We start from the raw sequence: 20,163 nt of genomic DNA, 5'->3' as shown, positions 1-20,163 counted from the left end.
CCCCCGCACGGTGCCCCCGGTGCTCCGCAGCGGCGGGAGCGGATCCGGCACCGGCGGAGCCTCGCAGCCGCCCCCGGTGCCCTCACGGAGGGGCCGACACCGGGACACCCCCCCTCCCCTCTGCCGAGGACCCGCTTTAACAGAGGGATGGCGCATCCCCACCTGCTCTGGGCCCCTCTCTCCCCCCAGACTGGGTCCCACCTTCTCATACGGGCACAGCCCAGAGCACGGACCGAGCTTCTCCGGGGGCTTCTCCGAATACAGCTTTTAATGGTGCAACTGCTCCAAGCTGGAATTGTAAACCCGACGGTTCGCACAGCCCTCCGCAAACTGTCCGGGAAGAACGAAACCAAAGAGAAGGCGGTGGCCGGGGTCTCCGACGGCCAAAGCCCCTGCCCACCCCCACAGTGAGTGCGCCCCAGAGCCAGGGGCAGCACTCAGTTTTGCTCCTTTCTTCCAGGGCTAAACAGAAGATCCCAAGTCATTAGAAGAGCTAAAAACCGGGTTGGAACACTGTAGATTGAGGCCATCTCTGCATGAAACCCAGCAAAGGCAGCATCTGTGCTAGTTCTGTGCCGAAAGCAAGGTCTTCGCTCTAACCAAAACAGTCCCTTGGGCATTCATCCCTCCCAGCAGCATCGGCAGCCCCTTGCGCTCCAGCTTCTGCCAACGTGACAGTCAAATGCTACAGGTTTGCAGGAAAAGCCTTGCTACGAAGGCAGAAGAACGATCCCCTGAATCTGGCTGCAGGTCAGGAATTTCCCTTGTTGCAAGCCAAGGGGATCTGTGCAGGGAAGCACGCGTAGAACCCAGGACACTGCAAGAGGGCAACATCACAACAGCTCTCCCTGAACCACCACTAACTTGTCCGGATACTCCGAACACCTCAGGACCCATCGCCTTTGGTAGTGGGTCAGGATGGCCATAGGGAGACACTTGCCCATGCCCTGATCTCCAGAGTCCTTCCTGATAGCAGGACACACGGCACACCAGCGCTGCGAGCAGTTCCTTCATCTGGGTTTCCCCGCAAAGCTCTGAAGACAACTGGAGGGGACCCCCAGCCAAAGCACTCCTTCCCTCCATGGGGCTGGAACGGCAGCGCCCGGGAGGGAGAGGAACAGCAGCCCTGGCCGCAGCCTCCTGCGCCCCAGAGCAAGGCTGGGTTTAGCTACAGCAGAGCTGTGCTGCCAAGCTCCCAGCGTGGCTCCAGTGATGCTCGCCCAGCTTCAGCGCTGCCGGGAGCTGCCCACCACCACCACCACCGCTGCTGCTGGAGGCAGCGAGGGGCAGAGTCCTCCGCCGGGCAGGAGCCAGCTAGGAATCGGAGAGGCAGAGGGCCTCCACGGCGTTGCTCAGGCCCTGGCTCACCCCGCCGACGGCCAGCAGGCAGTTCCGGACCACGATGCTGGAGCAGGCACAGCGTGGGGTGGGCATGGGGGGCAGGCTCTCCCACTTGTTCTTCTCAGGATGGAAGGCCTCCGCAGACTCCAGGACAGTTGGCTGGTTTCCTGGAAGCACAAAACAAGGCACTGGGTCACCTGGGAAGCAATGGCAAGCGTCCCTTGTCTGCTCTGGGACAGTGTCTGTACTCTGGACCCCATCCCCTTATGGGGTCCCTTTTCCCTGCTCCCTCAGGCCAGCCAGGGCCAGAATCTCTCCCCTCCGTAAGGGCAACACGACTCACATATACCTTTAAAGCATTACCACCATCCCCAGTGCCTCACCTAGTCCCCCAGCCACAACGACTCTGCCTTTCAGGTAGCCAGCCACGAAGTCTGCTCGCCTTTTCTTCAGGTAGAAGGAGCGCTCCATCTTCATCCAGCCACCTGGGAGGGACAGGACAGACCGGGCATCGCAGGAGCGTCCACTCCTGGGAAACCATCTGCCTCTCTGACCTCCTACGTGCTTGTGGAAGCGCAGTTTTGCTGCTGCACCTTGGGGGGATAAACCCCCATGACACAGGGGTCAGCTTCCTCACCACCGTGTCAGGAGGGAGCTGTTGAACCCAGCGGTCTCGGGACCATGGGTTTCCCCCCCTGCTGCCTTGACTTGTTCATTTTCACTGCGGGCCTTCCTCTAGGCTGGGCTCGAGGCACCAGCAGTCCCAGGACTCAGCAGATGAGAGCTCTGCACTCTGCAAGGACCGCAAAGCCCCAAAGCACAGCCTTGCGTGCCACCCGCCCCGCTCCTCTGGAAAGGACAGAGCTGGGACAGCCCCCACCTTGTTCCATGTCAAACATGTCCACGGTCCTCATGAACTTGGGCTGCCTGTAGAGCCGTCCCTGCCGCAGGCCCCCGAGACTGAAGAGTTTGTCTTCTGTGGGCACGAAGCTGGAGAAGGCCCTTTTGTTGGGGATGTTGGGAAACTTGGTCCACGACCTGGTCTCTGTGTCAAAGACCTCGAAGGCATTGATAGCGTACTTGGACTGCCTTCCACCTGGGGCAGGGGAGACGGAAAGAAAAGGGTCAGTGTGGCTCACAGCACCAAGCCAACGGCAGCAGGAACCAGAGGAACCTCCTGGGGCAGGCTGAGAGTGAGCTGCCAGCTCATACGATGTCCCCAGGTCTCAAGTCACCTGGATGAGGGCTGCTAAGCCAGGTAACTTCTCACCCTTGAGCTCCCTCTCCTTTCACTGCAGGTTCCTGGCATGAAAACACTTCGTTTTCCAGCGCATCGCACCCTCCGCTTCCCTCCACACCGGCAGCAGCCGGTCGCTGGCAGAGGAAGGTGTTTAGTATGCACCGGTTTAATCAAGACAAATTCACAGCAGAGGAGGGATCAGCGCTCAGGGAGCCTTTGCAATTCAGATGAGTTCGGCGCCAGTGCAAGCCAGCAAGCCCCGACCTCGCTGCCGAGCCCCTGACGGAGCGGGAGAGCCACAGCAGCTGCTGCTACCACCGCCAAAGATGCGTATTATTCTTCCACCCATCAGAGGCAGATGAATACAGCTATTCTCAGCTCAGACGCTCAGCGTGCCTTTGAAGGCAAGAGCCCGTGCTCGCTACCGGCCCCACAAACTGTTCGCCAGCAGCAAGCAAACTGCAAAATAGATCAAAGACTCTTTTTTGGTAACCCCTAAAGAGAGCCAGGGCTGTCTGGTGGTTTGAGCAAACTCCTGCATTTTGATCCCGATATGCCATTTGGCCCCAAGCTCACAGCAACCTTTCTCTGCCCGAGTTTCCCTTTCTATAAACACAAAACTAATGAAAAACGTCCCCTGTAAAAGGTTTGGTTCGGCGTTTCCCAGCGTTTTCCTCTGCCAAACGCAGACCCTTTGTGAAGCTGCGGTGCTTTGCCGATAATACAATGCACAGACGTATTTTTACTCACTAGTTGAATCCAAGGGCTTTTATCGCAGCTGCAGGACTGCAAATTGAGCAGAGACCAACTGCACCCTCGGAGCAGAGACCAACTGCCCCCTTGGCTGCCGGCAGCCGTGGAGGTTTCTCAGTGCTCAGAGCAAAGGAGCTGCTGCCCAGCGGTGCCGAGGAGGAGGAAGAGGAGGAGGAGGAGGAGGAGGAGGAGGAGGAGACAGGACTGCTTCTTACCCAGCACGTAGATCTTGGTGCCTCGCAGGAAGGATGTGGCAGCGTACCTGGGTGTGGGCATGGCCGCCAGCGACACCCAGATGTCCTTGAGCATGTCGTAGTGTTGCAGGTAGTTGTGCGGCCGCAGGTCAGCCCCCATCCCCCCAGCCGCATAGACTCTGTAGTCTGGACAGGGCCAAGGAGCGAGAAAATCCCACAAAATGATTATAGGAAAGCATCAGAAATAACACCCCCCCCTGCAAAAACACACGTGCCATCAGACGATGTGGAGCAGAACTGTTCCCTCCTACCCGAGTGCCCGTGTACGTCCCGAGCTCCCACCCCCGGGGAGAGGGAAGGCACCAACCGCCCCATCCCCGCACCAACGCTGATGCTCTTCCCCCACCGCTGCTCCCCCGTCCGGGGGCTGCTGCTCCTCGGCTCAGCTCCTGCTTTGCCCCACCGAGGTCGGGCACAGGATGGCAGCTCTGCGACCCAGCCCGGAGGGCTCAGGGCCAAGACAAGGCACTGAGGCTGCTTATTCCTCACCAAATCCCTATCAGCTACATCCATCTCCGGCTAACGGCAAACCTGGCTCTCTCCAAAACTAAATCCTACCTGCACGCCACCCACATTATCTCCTTCAACAAGCACATCGCTCCACAGACAAGATTCAGGAGAGCGGCGACAGCAGCCCTGCCCTTGTGGGCAGCCTCACAAGGCAGCTGAAGAAGCAGAGACCAGCCTGCGCGCTGCAAGGATTTGGGCAGCTATTTCTGTTCCTGGCCTCTCACACCAAATTGACCCTGGCGTATCGGTCAGGCAAGCTTATACTCAGAGAGAAAATCATCTCCAAGATGGTAAACATTATTTTTAAACATTCCTCGACGGTAGCTTTTAAACCCACTTAAGCAAACAAACCAAGCAGCTTTCAAAGAAGCTGCCTGGAGATTAGATTCGTAATCCCAGGCACGGCGGGAAGCTGGCTGACCTCAGGCACGCTGCTCGGGAACACAACTCCCAGCCCCAGGCTCTTCAAAGGACGGCAGAGCATGCGAAAGGAAATCAATGCTCCACATCTCTGCTTGGAAATTAAAAAACGAGATGGGCTGATAAGGCAGAGCCTCACAGGCATTGAACAAGCCCCGGTTAAGGCAGTGGTTAAGCTTTCAGAGGGGAGCTACGCACGAGGCCAGCTGCTTCCCCTCCTTGTACAATGATTGGAGCCCATGACCGTGAAGCCGGCTATCTCCTGGCTGATTCTGGGTTTGGATGTCTCTTCAAAGCTACTCTGTGGCTCTGAGACCTTCACCTCCGGTTCCACAGCTCAGCCTGTTCCTCCCAGCCTGGCTACGCTCAGCCAGCAGCACCATTCCTATTTTTCCAGCGCTTGCAGCACATAAGGGCCAGAATTTGGTACAAAACCCTGGAGAAGTTTGATTTGAGATCCTGGGGCTTGGACCTGCCTGAAATACCCCCAGGTACCAGCACAGCCATGGCCCTCGTGGCTCCGGGGCAGACAACATTGAGCAACCTCCGGGTTTATCTACTTTTGGCCGCCAGTCATCTTCAGCAGGTGGGATATGACAAATACGTGGGGCCCACCTTCTAGGAGCACAGGAAAGGTTTTGGAGAACAACGTAACCCTGTGCCATTGCCCAGGAAGCGTTTGTGCCCGATGCATCAACCGATGCTGACCCTCCCCATCTCACCACCCCACAGGCATCCCTCCCTGCCCGGGAAGGACTCAACCCTCCTTGCCTTTTGCCGTCACCGAGATGCCCATGGCTGCCTCCCTCAGCGAGTTCCTCTTCTTCCACTTGCCCTCATCTATGTTGTACATCTCCACTATCTTCAGCGGCATCTGGTTCACTCCGACCCCTCCTATCACCATGATTCTCTTGCCCAAGGTGGCCACAGCCACCCCTGCCCGGGCCGTGGGCATGGGGGGCAGCGAGGTCCACTGGTCGGCCTCAGGGGAGTAGACCTCGAAGGAGTCCATGGGGACACCGTTGTCATCGCAGCCCCCGATGGCAAACACCTGCCCGCCAGCTTCCACCAAGGTCGAGTAGACCCTGCAGCTCGGGAGCGGGGCGAGGGTTTTCCACTGGAAGTCTTTGGTATTAGCCAACTCCATGGTGGCTGGTGGGGCGAGGTGGCATCGGTCCCTGCCCGCGGGAGGGGGCTGGCTACGCTGCAAAACAGAGCAGAGAAGTGCCAGGGGAAAACCAACAAAGAAACACGAAGTGCAAACACCATCCTCCCCCTGGCAGGGCTGCGGGCAGCCAGGAGCAGAGCGGGGACCGGAGCATCCCCACCGGGCAGTCCCCCGCAGCCACCAGTCCCACAGCCGCCCCCCAAGACAGACCAGCAGCGACCCATCATACCTTTCATTGCGTTTCCATTACTCCTGCCGTTCCAGATCTGCCTCAGAAGCTTATGCAGAGACCGATCCTAAAAATAAAACAAAACAAAAGGGGGGGGGGGGAAGGCAAGAGCAAGAGAGGTTGGAGTCAGTTTGCTATCCTGTTTCCTGAGCATCCCCGCCCCCAAGCGACATTCAAACTGAGGAGGCTGCAAGCCGTCTGCTCACTTCCCCGGCTGTTTTCCTGCCTGCTGGGGAACTTTTCCTTGCGTCCTCCTTCTCTGACCCGATTACTCCTCCTGACCCCCGCGTACATCCTCCTGCAGACCCTGGGGAGGACCCGCTCCGGTGGCCCTCGGCTGGGAAAGGTGAACGCCAGCACTCGCCCCGCCAGCCCCGACCCCCGGGCTGCGCGTGGGGCTGAGGGGTCCAGAGGGCAGCCCGGGGAGGAGAGGCACAAGCTCTCGCTGGAAACCCACCGTCTCTTTCTCATCTCCTCTCTCGGAATGGCCGCTAAGCATGCCGATGAGATTAATTAGTGCAGGAGGACAGAGAGAAGGCAAACGGAAAGGAACAAAGGCAGCGGCGTGCTCACTCGCCCAGCCAGGAACGAGGTGCGTGTTGCACTGAGCACAGAATCGTCTTGGTTGGAAGGGATCTTTAAGATCATCGAGTCCAACCACCAACCCAACACTGCCAAACCCACCCCTAAACCATGTCCCTCAGCACCACGTCTGCCTGTCTACTAAATACCTCATCATCAGCATCTCCGCCTTCCTTGTGAAACTGGGGGTGTTTAACAATTGCCCTTAAAACAAAGTAAGATTTCTCTTTACCCTTGCGGATCCAGCAGCCTCTCCCAGCACGCGCTGCCTGCACGAACATTTGGAGACAGGACTGTAGGGCAGAGTGAGTGGTTGCCAAAAAAACCCCAAAGGCGGCATACTCCTGTCCGAGCACTGCTCTAGGACACCATCATTCCTTCTTCTCCACACGCACAGACTCTGGAGACTTCTCCCCATGCACGCTGAGGTCCCACCGAGCCCCTGGAAAGAGCTTTCCTGGCAGCAGAGCAGGGCTGGCCGGCTCCGCTTTCCCGGGGACCGGAGGTTGAAAGTCCCCGGAGCAGAGATTTGCTCCCAGACCCATGTCCCAGCCCAGGGCCCGTGCCTCAGCCCTTCTGCTGTTGCGGGTATTTTTCCTTCTGATCCTGCAGTGTGGGGTGGGATGCAAAGAGCCAACTCGCTCTCTCCTACCCAAGACACCTAAACACAAATAAAGCAACCAGCTGTTACGGCCCTTGGGTTTCCACAGACTCCCTTCTTCCAAAAGGGAGAACCAAACTTGTTTCCCGCTGCTTCATCTGGAGCGGAGAGTAAAGGAGGGGGCTCTGCAAAACTCCCTGACCCGGGAACGGGTCATTCCCCTTCCTCACCCCACCACAGCACCTACTGCCCAGATCCGACCACAGCTCTCCAGCTCTCCCAGCCCTCCGGCAGCCGGAGCAGACAGCCTGTAGCTTAGCAACAGCCACCTACAGCCGCCTTCCATCACCCATCACTTCAGACGGTCCGGCTGGGTATCCTGATGCTTCCCGGGGACCACTGATGCAGATGCCCCTGGAAAGGGAGAAGCCCCCGGGTGCGCGGGGCTGCACGCAGGGCAGAGGCACACAGGCTGCTGCTACCGTACCCCGGACTCTTCCCGCGTGTAGCACACCGGGGATGCCGCGTGTTTCTCCTATAAATTCGTGCCTGTTGTGGTCATCAGGTAAGCAGGGAGACGGAGGTGGCCCTCAGACCACAGCCAGGGCATCTGCTGCCATCTCAGACAGGTACAGCACAGCATCAAAGCTTATAAATCCTTCAAGGGAGGGTGCCGGGGGGATGGGAACAGTCTGTTCCCAGCGGTGCCCAGTGACAGGACAAGAGGGAACGGGCACAAAGGTGACCAGAGGCAGTTCCATCTCCACCTGAGGAGGGCCTTCTCTGCTGTGAGGGCGGCAGAGCAGTGGCACAGGCTGCCCAGAGAGGTGGGGGAGTCTCCCCCTCTGGAGCCATCCCAAACCCGCCTGGACGCCGTCCTGTGCCACTGCTGGAGGTGCCCCTGCTCTGGCGGGGGGTGGCACTGGGGGAGCTCCAGAAGGCCCTTCCAGCCCCCACCAGTCTGGGATCCCCACAAACTCCTCATCTCTGCCTCGGGGCTCAGCCTGCAGGGCCCATCTGAAGGGGACATCAGTTTCCACGGTCATGTTCGTTCCTACATCTCCTCTGAAAGTATAAATTAGGGGAGGGTGATGGAAAAGCATCAGTGAAACAGGTCTCAGGCAACTGAGCTGAGATCCCTCAAAATCACTTCACATACAAGTCTGAGCTGGTGCGAAAACCAGTCAATCCAAGCAGGGCTGTTTATTTTAACTTGCTCTCCCAAATAAATTTCAGCAGTCAGCTAAACATCATTTAGTGCATAAAGAACGTGGTTGATACACCCGTAAATACTCCTTGGGCCATAACCCTCCAGCAGCAGGACCCAGTGCCGGCACATGCGCACATCCCCGGCACCGTGGGGGCCGCAGCACAAAGGAACACGAAGCAACAATAAAAAGCAGCAGCAAGTCCAGTCACACTTTGCATCCTCCCAGCGGCCGAGGAGAAAGGGGCCAACAACAGATGGGATCACCCGCTGCTGTTTCCCCTCTCCCTTCCATCCCGCGTCGCCTGATGCGCATCACCACCCACAACTGGAGCAGCTCAGGGATTTTCGCCTCGGCAGTTTAAGCAGCTCTGCACTATTGCTTTCATGAATAATTTATTTTCTTTCCAGGTGAATTTCATGCATCACCATGGACAAATTCAGCATGGGCAGGCAAACTGGAAAAGCAGAGCCAGCTCCTATTTCCAGGAGCATGACAGATTTGCATCCTGACCTCCAAAAAGTCATTTTCCTGCCCTGCACCTCAATTTCTTCAACTCTAAAGTGCGGTCCTGGAATAAGACACAATCAGCATCACTCAAATGTCTGACAGAAGCATAACCTCACGCCCTGGTGCCAGACAGTTTCTCTGCTGTCATCAAGGCTATCCAAACCTCGAGCATAATTGTCTAAAATTGCCTAAAAATTCTTTTTCAACATACCAGCACGCAGAGTGTGATTCAAAGCACTTGGAGGCGGCTGGGTGTTTCCGTGGAGTGCTGGGCAGGTCCTTCATGAGAACAGGCAGAGCAAACACCCCCAAATTCAGCCCAGCCGCCGTCCCAGACAGTGGGAACCTGCAAATCCAGAGCCACCACCCTCAGCAGCAGTAACGCAAAGCTCTGCCGGAATTCAGCTGCCTTGGCATACAAATAATTTGCTGTTGTTCTCTTTCATGCTCTTTAAAGAAAACCAAGGTCAGTCGGAAGCGCTGTACTCACACCCTTTGTCTCCGTCTCTCCGGCATCACCTGAACCTCGCTGGAAGGCAGTGCCGGCGCTGCGCCGTAGGAGCCAGGAGCTGTCAAAATGTGCTGACCAAACAGCCCCCTCCGTGCGCTGCAGCCATGTTCTCCTCCCAGGCAAAGAGAATTATCACTTAATTATACCAAACAAATTGGAAGCATTAACATTTTTTTTTTTCCCTTAAATGGCTACATTAAAGTCCAAATGAATGGTAATTGCTTTTCTATCGGAGGAGACGGCGGGCACGGTGCCGAACCCGCTCCGGGGCCCAGCCCTTACTCCCCCCAGGACAGAACCCCGGCTTTAAGAGCTCAGGGAGCAGCACAGCACCCACATACACCCTCCCCGGGGTCTTTGCCAAGTGGCTACGGAGCACGGCTAAGCAGGGAGACCCCCACAGCCCCCACCGAGAGGGGGACAGGGCGCCGGTGGGAGAGGGGGACCTCTCGGCGCGCGGGGCTGAGCTCCCGGTGCTGTAACACCCAGATGCTCCCTCCGAGGAGAGACCGTTCCTCACGCCGCAGGCGACATCAGGCTCATTTTAGAGACACACACACACCGGTTTAGTGGCATTTATTACCTGCAGTGATTTGTGATTTATAAAAGAGACACGCTGGTGGGTATTAAAATGATAGACGAGCTGAACAGGGGAGAGAGATTTTGGTGCTGCTGAGTGCGGCTGCTTTCCCTCTCCTTCCTACCTCACCTCTCTCCAGGATTTAGACGTTTTGCTGTTCTGGATTTGGAATGCCCTCAACTGCAGAGGGCCAACAGACGGCCCAGCTGGAGCCGAAATCTCCACCCTCCAGCCATCAGGGTGTTCTTTAGGCTGATGCACTTACCCGAAATATTGCATTGCAACACTCCTGCACGAGCACAGAGTGAAAAGGGGTCCTACTTACACCTCTCCAAATTGAAGGAAGTGCAAAAAGGCCCCAGAAGATGAAATGCCTTGGAGATACTCCCAAATCTTCTTTTTTTTAATGCTCATACTGAGGATATCGCTGTACACACCCCCAGCCACACTGGCACATTCACACACGCTCCTTCCAGGGAGGAACTCGGGGCTAGAAATGGAAAGAGAGCCCTAATCCTCACTCGGCCCGAGGCAGATACAAGTCACTATGAACGAATGCTGTACTATATTTGTCTAACTTGCTCCAAAAAGCCTCCAGCACTTCTGCAGCCCCAGCAGCAGATCACTGCTGTGCCTCACAGAGCATCATCCGCTCAAACCCTCACCCCAGGAACAGCATTCGCTTCAGGGACACCGCAAAGACCCGGGAGACAACCACGCTTCTTCCTGGCATCCCATCACAAGTTCCCCTGAGTCGTACCCAACTGACCCTCAGCTTCCCTGACTTCAGCAGCGTGACCCCAGGTTTCCATCACCAGATCTGGGGACAGGTCAGACCCAGGACACCCGTCACAGCCCCATCAGGAGCTGTGCTCCCAGAACATCACTGCTCTCCATATCATTTGCCAACTGCCAAACGCCCACATGTTCCTTGCTGTCACCGGGAACAGGTTAAAACAGAGACGCAGACAGCCACCGGCCTGACAGAGAAGCCTATTACAGAAACTACTGCCTTCAGAGAAAAAGCTCTTGTACTCACCTGAGTGTCACGCCAGATAAGCGCGGGGCAGCGCGGCCATTTGCCAGCCAACACGAGAGAAGGGGCTGCAGAGCTGAGCTGAAAACAGCCTGACAGCCAGGCAGCATCCCCAGCCGGAGCAGTAATGATTCCCACTGCTCTGGGGATGGGCGTCACAGGAGAGGCAGGAACAGGGGCAACAATACGCTGGAAATAGCACACAAAACCCGAGAAGAAATCACAGCTCCTGTTCCTCAGCACCAGGCAGGAGCGAGCAGCTTCACTTCAGCTCTGCCTCTGCTGCCTGCACTCTATTAAATGAGGAGCAGGGAGAGATGACACAGCACAGACTCGATGAAGACAGCTAGAAGGAGATGACTCAGTGCAGGGAACCCATTTCTGTCCCGAGGAACACTCACGGTACAAGGCCAGGAGAGGGACGCAGAGAGGAGATCCCCAGGAATTTCACCCGCTGCCGAGAAGGGGTGTCAGGCACAGCCCAGCTCTCCCCTGCCTGCTCCCGAGCATTCCCGGCGCAATTCCAGGTCACAGCAACGCTTGGGGGCTTTCCCAGCGCTGCTCCAGGCAGAGCATCCACCACACAGTCTGGAGCAGGGACCAGCCCCTGGGAAGCATCGGTCTCCTGTGGCTCAGCTCTTCTGCTCCCAGTGTGAGCCCAGACCACTCAACACTGCTCGCCTGCTCCGGAGGGCAGAGCGGGAGAAGGGCAGGGATGGCAGCCCCGTGCGGGATGCTGGGACCTTCAGCCCTGCTCCCCCCAGAGCCTGGTGCTCAGTTCACCCCCGCAGAGAAGCTGCTTGTGGAGGTGGGACTCCACATCTGCCCCTCCTCAAAGCCCCAAAGGTAACCACCTGCAGCTGGAGCTGCCCTGATGCCACATCCCATATTGGTTAGAATCAGGGATTTTGTCAGGACAAAAGCAACAGCAGGTGATGAGAAAGGAGGGGAAACACGGTGATAATTGTCTTTATGCTGTTTTCACCTATGCTGGAAGTTTGCAGGGTACGGTGCAGCTGAAAGAACACAGTGAAAAACTTTCAGATATGGGAGCAGCACCTAAACCTCCCCATTAATCACTGTAATTGAAGTGAGCTGCTTTTCCTCTTAAAAGCATATAAATGTCGTGGTGTAACCACCCTTCGCGCTATCAGATAAACATTAGCACAGTGGAAAGAGACCCTGTCCCTGTGGGCTCAGGTACCAACCTTTGCTGTAAATCAATGCTTCCTTATTCCAGCAAGGACACAGCCAGCGTGAAACACAACGTTCACGGGGGCAGATTTTCCAGGAAGCTCTAAGTCCACGTTTCCCCATGCTCAGCACCCAGAAGGGAGCCACACATCCATTTATGGGATTTCTCTGGCTCATTTCTCTGCCACCCAACGAAGAGATTTTCAGAGGAGCCCTGCACCCTAAAACCCCATCGTACAACAGTCCAGAGAGCTCAGCACTCCCACAGACACGGCTCTCTTCAAATCCTCACCACTCACTCATGGTTCTGAGTGGGACCAGAGTCTTTGGAGAAGTCAGGCACCTTTGTAACCCCACCAGCATGGGAGATGCCTGAGGTCCCGTCCCAAACACTCAGTCTCCTGCGGTGTCCCACAAAAGCAACAACTTCTTCTCCCATGCAGTAAGGCGCTGTGTGACCCGGCCTAACACCATTCCTCGGTGACGCTCAGAACAAGGTATAGACAGCCTTTCTATAAGCTTTGACTACTACACAGTCCTAGCCCACAAGGTCATGTCATGCCAAGTCTGGGTTTTCAAATTACTCCAACTTTTAAGCAGAAAAGGCTTTAAAAAAAACCCCTCTGAAAACCAGGGACCTCGGTGCCTTTACTTCTCCCTTGTTCGAACCCTGGCAGCTGAGGCTTTAAACAGAACATGCATGAAATTTTCAGTCTGGTATTTCTGACCTCTCTTCACACTGAATCAAGTTTCCTTGCCATAGTAACAGCTACCCAGAAAATAACAACAAAAAAATCCACTAGTTCCCTGCCTTTCTCTGCAAATTCCCCAGCTGGCAAAAGAGCCTCTTTAGTTATAAAGAAAAGAGAAAAAGCATCGCAATTGTAAGAGAATTAATTGTACCGAGCAAAGAAAAAGCAGCAGCACTCACAAGCAGCTCGTTTCATTCCTCCTGTGCCTGAGCATCTCTCTTTGCAGACGTAAGTACGCGCGGTTTGAACGTGAAGACAGCAGGCTGCGACCGCTCTGACCTCCTCCCCAGCTTCACCCCTTCCCCCCATTACCAGTCCCTTGAGATCATTTCCAGCCTCATCATGCCAAATGCAATTTCCTGCGATTGCTAACAGGAGGACGGCAGAGAGGTCGTGGAAGGAAATATTCCACAGCTAACAGCACAGCAGTGGTGCATTAGAAGGACGCCCGGAGCTTTAGCAGGCTACGGGACAGGGAGAAAAGCGGTTTCATTTTTTGGCACTCATTAGCACAGGGAAAGTTAGCCCAGACCATCCTTTTTTTTTTTTCCCGGGTGGGCTGAAGAGTCAGCAGAACAAGGTAAGATTTGTTCACATGGCAGTTTGCCTCGAGAGACAGTGATAACATCATCAGGAGAAAAGCCAACCCACCTGCGAGACTGAAGGATACCCCTTCCCCGGTCCCACTCCCGGCAGCATCCTGCATCTCCCCCCCTCGCCCCCGGAGGCTGCCTCTGCTCTCTGCTCAAACAGCTTCTCTTTTGCACAGGTCAAATACAGAAGGTCTTTTTTCAAGCCCTGCAGTCTCCCTGGTTCTGTTTATAAAGCTCCTGTTTCTCTCTATTTAGGCTGCATCCCTGCGGAGGGAATGTAAAGCGCTTGGGCCACGTCTCAGCTGGGGGGTAGCTCATGGCACACACCCACCGCTGGCGGCTGCCAAGGCCTGGTCTGGGAGAAAGGCTGAAAATAGAGGAGTTAGGGACCACTGAGGGGGGGAAGAGGGGAGAACTTAAAAAAAAAAAAAAAGGAAAAAAGAAAAAGTAAGGGAAAAAACATCCTCCTTAACCCACTTTTGGGGGCCGGGGAGGGAACAAACTCAAAGCTTTGTTTCTGGTTGCTCATTAAAACCCTGGCCTGACACTGGGAGAAAGCCATCCTCCCCCAAAGCATCCCCCCTGCCCCTCCAGTAACCCGCTGACCTCCAGTGCGAAACTCCCTCCCTCCTGCCAGGAGAGCTCGGGCAGCGCGGATGTACTCACAGCTCCCGGGAAGCCGCGCCGAGTCCAGGTGGAGCATGGTGCTCTGCTAGAAACGCTCTTCAACCCCCAAATCCTCGGCACCTGCAGAGCATCCCCCTCCTCCCTGGCTCCCTCCTGCGCCCTCCGTCCCCCCCTGCACCCCGCAGCGCTGGCGAGGGGGACCGAGTGGGGACGGCGGCAGCCGGGGCTGGGAGGGCTGCGTGGGAGGGATGCGAGGGGGGGAAAAAAGAGAAAATCCGCATAAATCCAGCGGCCCTAATCTTCACCCTCCCAGAGATGCAGGACAATTAAGAGGGAGAGTGTTTCCCCATCTGGTCTCTTCCTCGGTGCCGGCAGCCGGGGCGTGCGTGCGTGTGTACACACTGCATTACCAGACCCATACTTAAGCCTTTTATGGCTCCCACGCTCGCACAGGATGTTCTGTAGCGGCGGCTCCCCCCCGCCTGCCCTCTGCCCGGGAAGGGCTGGGGGGCTGCCCCAGGCTGGGTCCCAGTTGTGGCTGGGGAGAGTGGAGCCCAGCACCAGTGTGCACGACCGATGGACACGCACCCCACGGGCACCCACACCGCGGTGACGAGGGACAGCGAGTTGGGGGTTCAGGCAGCAGCGACCCCAGAGCTCCTGCTCTCCGCAACCCTGGGTCCGGAGGTCCCATGAGGAGCACGCTTTGCGCTGAGGTTGCAGGGCAGCCTTGGGATGTAGGGCCCTTTGAGCCCCACTCTTTCTCCAGGGAAGATGTTTCCCAGCCTGATGCTTGTCCTGGGCTTTCCCTTCCCTCACCTGTTCCTCTACTCTTCTCCTAAAGGTTTTACAGAATAACTTTGCAGAAAAATCATTTCGAAGCAAAAGCCAAGAGAAAAGATCCTTTCAACGCATCTTCCATGGGGCTTGAAAGCTCCTCCCCAGAGATGCATTTGCAGTTCAGCCCAGCAGATGTTTCTAATCCTTCAGGAACCCCCTGAGCTCTGAATGTCCCCGACACCCCCAGGGAGTTCTGCTCCTTTCAGCGTTGTGCTCACACAGCTTTCCCCACCGGCGCAGAGCTCTGGGCACGGCTGACTCTGGGCACAGCCGGTACCTGCATAGAAGCATCAGGTGTTTTCGGGCACTCAACAGCCTTTGAAAAAGCAACTTCCAGAGCTGGAAGAGTCTCGTGTTTTCATCTTGCTCCTCTGGTGGCCACATCCCTGCAACCTGGACCAGTGACAGTCGGAAGAGGTAGCCGGAGGAGGTTTAAAGTTCAGCCCTGGCTTCCAAAAGCCCCTCGGTGTTGACCCCAGTTCAGGCCTGTAACACTCCAGACAAGGTTTATTCTTGCCAATAGCTCATGCTGGCTGAGATAGGAAACTATTTTAAAGCAGCTCTAGCCATAAAATAAGAAAAATGAGGAAATCAACAAGAAGTTGAGTCAAATGACTGTACATAAAGCAAATTCTCATCCCCTACCAGCTATTTTAATCTCCTGTTAGCTTTCCGGTGGGAGGATTCAATTTGCATTTAAATAAAAACCTCAAGCGCAGGGCCAATCTAACATTAAGATGTTCATTACAAAGGCATTCACCTCTTAAGAAATTTTAAAAGACCCCATCAAACTAGATTTTAACAGGGGGGCTATTAGCAGTCTGGCATTATTGGACACTTAGTATTTGTAAGTTATTATTATTTACCAGACTGTTTACAGATGAGCCCAGGCAGCACTGAAGGAAGGTTTCCAGCAAGCTTGCAAGTTCCCTGCTTACAATGCAGGAGGTAAAAAAACCATGACAAGAGGTCTTCTCAAACCACCGAAGAGCTGACTGCAGAAAGCACAGTTTCTTGAGGGCAGGGGGACATCAAGAAGGAAATGGGGGGCTGCAGGACGCAGCCGAGGGCAGGTGAAATGAACTGGTGCTCAAGCCACAGGTTGGCAGCTCCTCTCCATCCCCACGTTAAACCACGGGGCTCCCGACTGGGCACCAGCTCAAAGCTGCCCAGTGATGGGCATCTTTACAGATGTTGATGGAGAAGGGGCTGTGACAGATCACAGCTGGCCCTTGCAATTGTATTACACAGCGGTTTCCATTTAAATACTGGTGGTAAACTGTGGTTTACAAACCCCATGGAAACCCACCAGGAGGTTGGTGTTTCAACCATGATTTGGGAGCTCCTGCATTGTGGGCTGGAGTCCAAACAGGACACCGGGTTTGGTCCCAGGTGGGTTTTCAGCTGGTTGGTTTAGATATTTTTTTGGGGGGGTGGGTTTTTGTTTGGTTGGTTTGGGTTTTTTAAATTGCTATCTGATCTCGAGCCCTCTATCTCCTTCACATTTTCCTTCCTGTTTTTTGTCTGCCTGTTTCACCTGTTATTTTGTGGCTGTGGTTGGACTCTCCATGCCGTGTGTACAGCACCTGGTGAGTGGGGTTCCCAGGGCCTCCGGCTGGTACCAGAAACGTGATGGATTGTGATAAAACAAGGAGCGGAGACAGTGTGACACAGAGCAGGGTCCTGGTAGAGCTCTGCCAGGAAGCCTTGATAATCCTTGTCCTCATAGTCCTACATATCTGATGCCAATAACTGTTATTAAAACAAATACTCTTTCATCTTCATAAGCATTTAATTCACCCAATGAAAAACAAAACAACAAAACAACCCGAGAGATCCATTGATGACCTTTCACTTGCCAGCATCATTTCTTCGATCAATGCAAGCAGCCTTAACTTCCCGCGACGAACAGTCTGCACCACGGCAACACCTGCAAAAAAAAAACCAAAAAAACACAACAAACCCAGAGAAATGGGAGATGAAGGCAGGGGAAGAGGGTGGGTTTAAATTGGATAAAAGCGTGGGGACAGGTACAGCAGCTTGGGCATAAAGCCCCAGGTGTTCAGTCCCTGACTGCCTGGTGGATGAGTCAGACCTGACGGGCTGGAAAATAACTGTCTGTCTGGGAAGGACAGAGCTTACGCAATGCGCTGCTGAGACCCGAGACCTCGTACAAAGGCAGGCGTTGGCTTCGCTCAGCAGATGCGTTTTAACAGTGAAAATTGCACAGCACTACGTCCCGGTGGGCAGCGAGCCCTTCCCATGGCGCAGGGAAGGAGGGAGGGACGCACTCTGCTACCCACCATCGGCTACGGAAACAAACCCACCATTGCCAGGCAGCCACTGGTGTGAGGAAAGCAGAGTCTACGCTCCTCCCGATGGCATCTCATCCTGTCAGTGTCTTGCTTGCCTCTAAGGAGACCTCTTGGGAGAGCTTGACAGACTTGTAGGACAAGGATGGCCCAGGGACACTCCAGATTTGTGCCTTGAAAAGGGAAAGAACTTTTCCAGGCTGCCTGGAAATGGTAAAGGAGGTGTCACTGTTAAAGAAAAAAAAGAAATACTCCTGAAAACCTGTAGCAGTTTCCTGCAATTCAACATCTGTTTCCATGGGAACAGCAGGAGAGTTGCAGGAATTCCTGCAAATTACACAAATAAGCCAAACAGTAACATTTTATTTTCCTCTTTCTTACCTGCATTGCTTCAGGTTGAGCTAACTCAATCCAGCAGCACTCTTGACCAGACCACTTCTCGTAAGTGTTTGGGAACGGTGCATTGAACTGCACCAAGCAGGCCAGGACATAAGAAAATAGGGAAAAAGCAGGAAAAAACACCCCCAGAACCCCAGTTAAAGACTTTTCTTTTAGAAGAGATCAGGATCTTGGGGATAATGGGGAAAAAAACACGCAAAAGGACCAAGACCTGCCCACGCACTGCACTGCTGACGGCAGGAGACCACGCACATGCAGTGGAGAGCAATGCAGGGGGACTACAGACAGCATTCAGCCCTCCCCTGTCATTTCTTCCAGAGATTTGGCAACCTGACAGTTAATTAACTAGTTAATTAATTAATTCTCCCTCCTGCAGGGCCCTGAGCTGGTTACAGTGCAGATAGTCACCTTAATACACGGAGACAGGAGCCAAGAGCTTCAGGATCTCTCAATCAGAGTATTTAACCCACGGGGAGAAGTCCACCAGCTGTGTCTGCCCATTTGACAAACACAGAGAGACATCATTTCAGGAGAGACAGGCACTTTGAAGAGACAGTTGCTGGGAAAAAAAAAAAACAAAACACACACACAAAAAAAACCCTACATGCACAGTAACATTCAAAATTAGCTACAGTTAGCAGAATTTCAGCAGCAGCATGAAAGAGCTTTAAGCTGCCTCACTAGTTCGGCTACGGGTGCATCTGGCTTTGCATGCTTTTTATAAAAACAAAACATAAGTCCATGTTTATATACAACTGGAAAAATAGCTGTTTGTTCCCAGGAAGAGGGTTCACACAAGACATAGCAGGGCTGGGAACAGCTCATCTCCACGCACGGTTAGCAGAACACTGAAATAAAGCAGCGGTTTGCTGCTATCACAACCTGCATCTCTAAGAGAGTGTCTCTTGTAACGGAAGATCACATCTGCCTTCCTGACCAAGAGTCAATATATTCCAGCGCAGGGTACAAAGTGCCTTGGGTTTTCCGCAGACCACGTCTAGCTCGGAGAGACCTGAATGCCTGAGCAAGAAAAGGGACTTCGAACGGCGGTGTTTTGTTCTCTAGTCTTCAAAGGAAGCGAGGGTTAATCATTCATGGACCAGGCAGCGATAAGAGACAGGAGCAGACTGTGTAAAGAATGGATTTGGAAGGGGGATGTGGGTAAAAAACGTCAGTGTATAATTCTGATTTTCTATAAAAGAAATACTAATTTTAAAGATTTCAGTGAATTAACTCCTGATCTGCCCCCAAATTTTTCATTTTGACTGCAAAGAACATTATTTTTCTTTCCTTTAGGGGTTAAATGTTGAAGCATTTTGTGCTTTAAAAAGAAAAAAAAAAGACCAGTTTGAAAATGAAATGCTTTCAGAAGTCAAGATGCTTTGTTTCAAAGGCTGCCATCATTAAACACTTAAATTTCTTAGAATTTTTCTCCTTGTTTTGCTGATCCCCAAAGCTAAGTTCATGGGCAAACATATTAATGCATAACAATGTACTTTTGCCCAGTTCTCCCTGGATTAAGAAGTTCTATTCTTGGCTCTATCCCATGGGGCTTTTGTGACAAGTCACGGAAACCCTCTGTGTGTCCATCCGCAGTAACTCATTTCCAGCTTGGCTGGACCGTGACAGCTCGGCGAGCGCCTCTGACCGGTGTCTCCCTTATATGTTCCCCTGTTCCTTACAGATTGGCTGCAAAATTGCTTCTGCACCTGTGAGATCTTAAGCACGGTTACATCTAGCTAAAGGCCAGTAAAGCCAAGGGAAGAGATGAGTGGATCTGCTCAGATCGCTGTAGCAGCAGAGAAAAACCATCCCTGGGAAGATGCAGAAGGAAGAAAAGATTGTCTCACCCATCTAACCAAGTCTGGAGAGTGGAAGCTACAGGAGACATCTCCCAGCCCCAGCTGCTGCCCATCCTGGGGTGCCTCTGAGAGTACAGAGATGTGTTATAGCAAAGTTGATTATAATTGACCTCACTGCTACAGCACTTCTGCTCTTCCCTATTTAGCATCCATTTTGCTGTCATTACTCTCCCAGAGCTATTTCTGCCAAGCATAGATCCTTGCTGACAGGTCTCTAGCGGAGAAGGCTGCAGTGCATAAAATTAGAGACATGGGGGAGACAGCTCCGATAGCAACCTGCCAGCCATCCGCGGGGGCTCTGGGTGCCGGGGAAGGCGCCGAGATGCCCCGGTTCGCCCGAGACGCAGGGCAGGGGTTCACTGTTAAGCTGGAGGAGGTGGGTGGTAATGGGTTGTCAGCTCATCAGTAATCCTATCCACACTTTCAAGGGAACTTAGCGAAGCAGGGTAAGAGGGGCTGGGGCAAAGGCTGAGAAGTGAGACAGTTGAGGGAAGAGGAGGAAAAAAACGCAGAACAGTAACCAGAACGAGTCATTTCCTCTGCTGCCATCTGAGAGAGGTGCCAAGTCCTCTTCTCCTTTAGATCTAGAGGTGCCGCATGTGGAGGGCACAAATCCCCATGAGCGATGAGCTCCTTAAATC

General features: G+C 54.1%; 1 protein-coding gene across 1 annotated transcript; it reads right to left on the bottom strand.

Annotated features, from left to right (window-relative positions):
• Positions 1 to 1,314: 1,314 nt before the first annotated feature.
• On the bottom strand, positions 1,315 to 5,665 carry KLHDC8A (kelch domain containing 8A). Its single transcript, XM_009888224.1, has 5 exons — positions 5,290 to 5,665; positions 3,550 to 3,714; positions 2,222 to 2,437; positions 1,725 to 1,826; positions 1,315 to 1,508 (listed from the first exon to the last, which is right to left on the bottom strand). Exons 1-5 carry the CDS (start codon positions 5,663 to 5,665, stop codon positions 1,315 to 1,317), a joined length of 1,053 nt encoding a protein of 350 aa, XP_009886526.1.
• Between the last annotated feature and the right edge of the window lie 14,498 nt (positions 5,666 to 20,163).

This window comes from Charadrius vociferus, unplaced genomic scaffold, assembly GCF_000708025.1.
Source record: "Charadrius vociferus isolate BGI_N301 unplaced genomic scaffold, ASM70802v2 scaffold266, whole genome shotgun sequence".
In the NCBI taxonomy this organism is placed as follows: domain Eukaryota; kingdom Metazoa; phylum Chordata; class Aves; order Charadriiformes; family Charadriidae; genus Charadrius; species Charadrius vociferus.
Note: the sequence above shows the minus strand (reverse complement) of the source record. Positions and strands in the feature narration are given on the sequence as shown.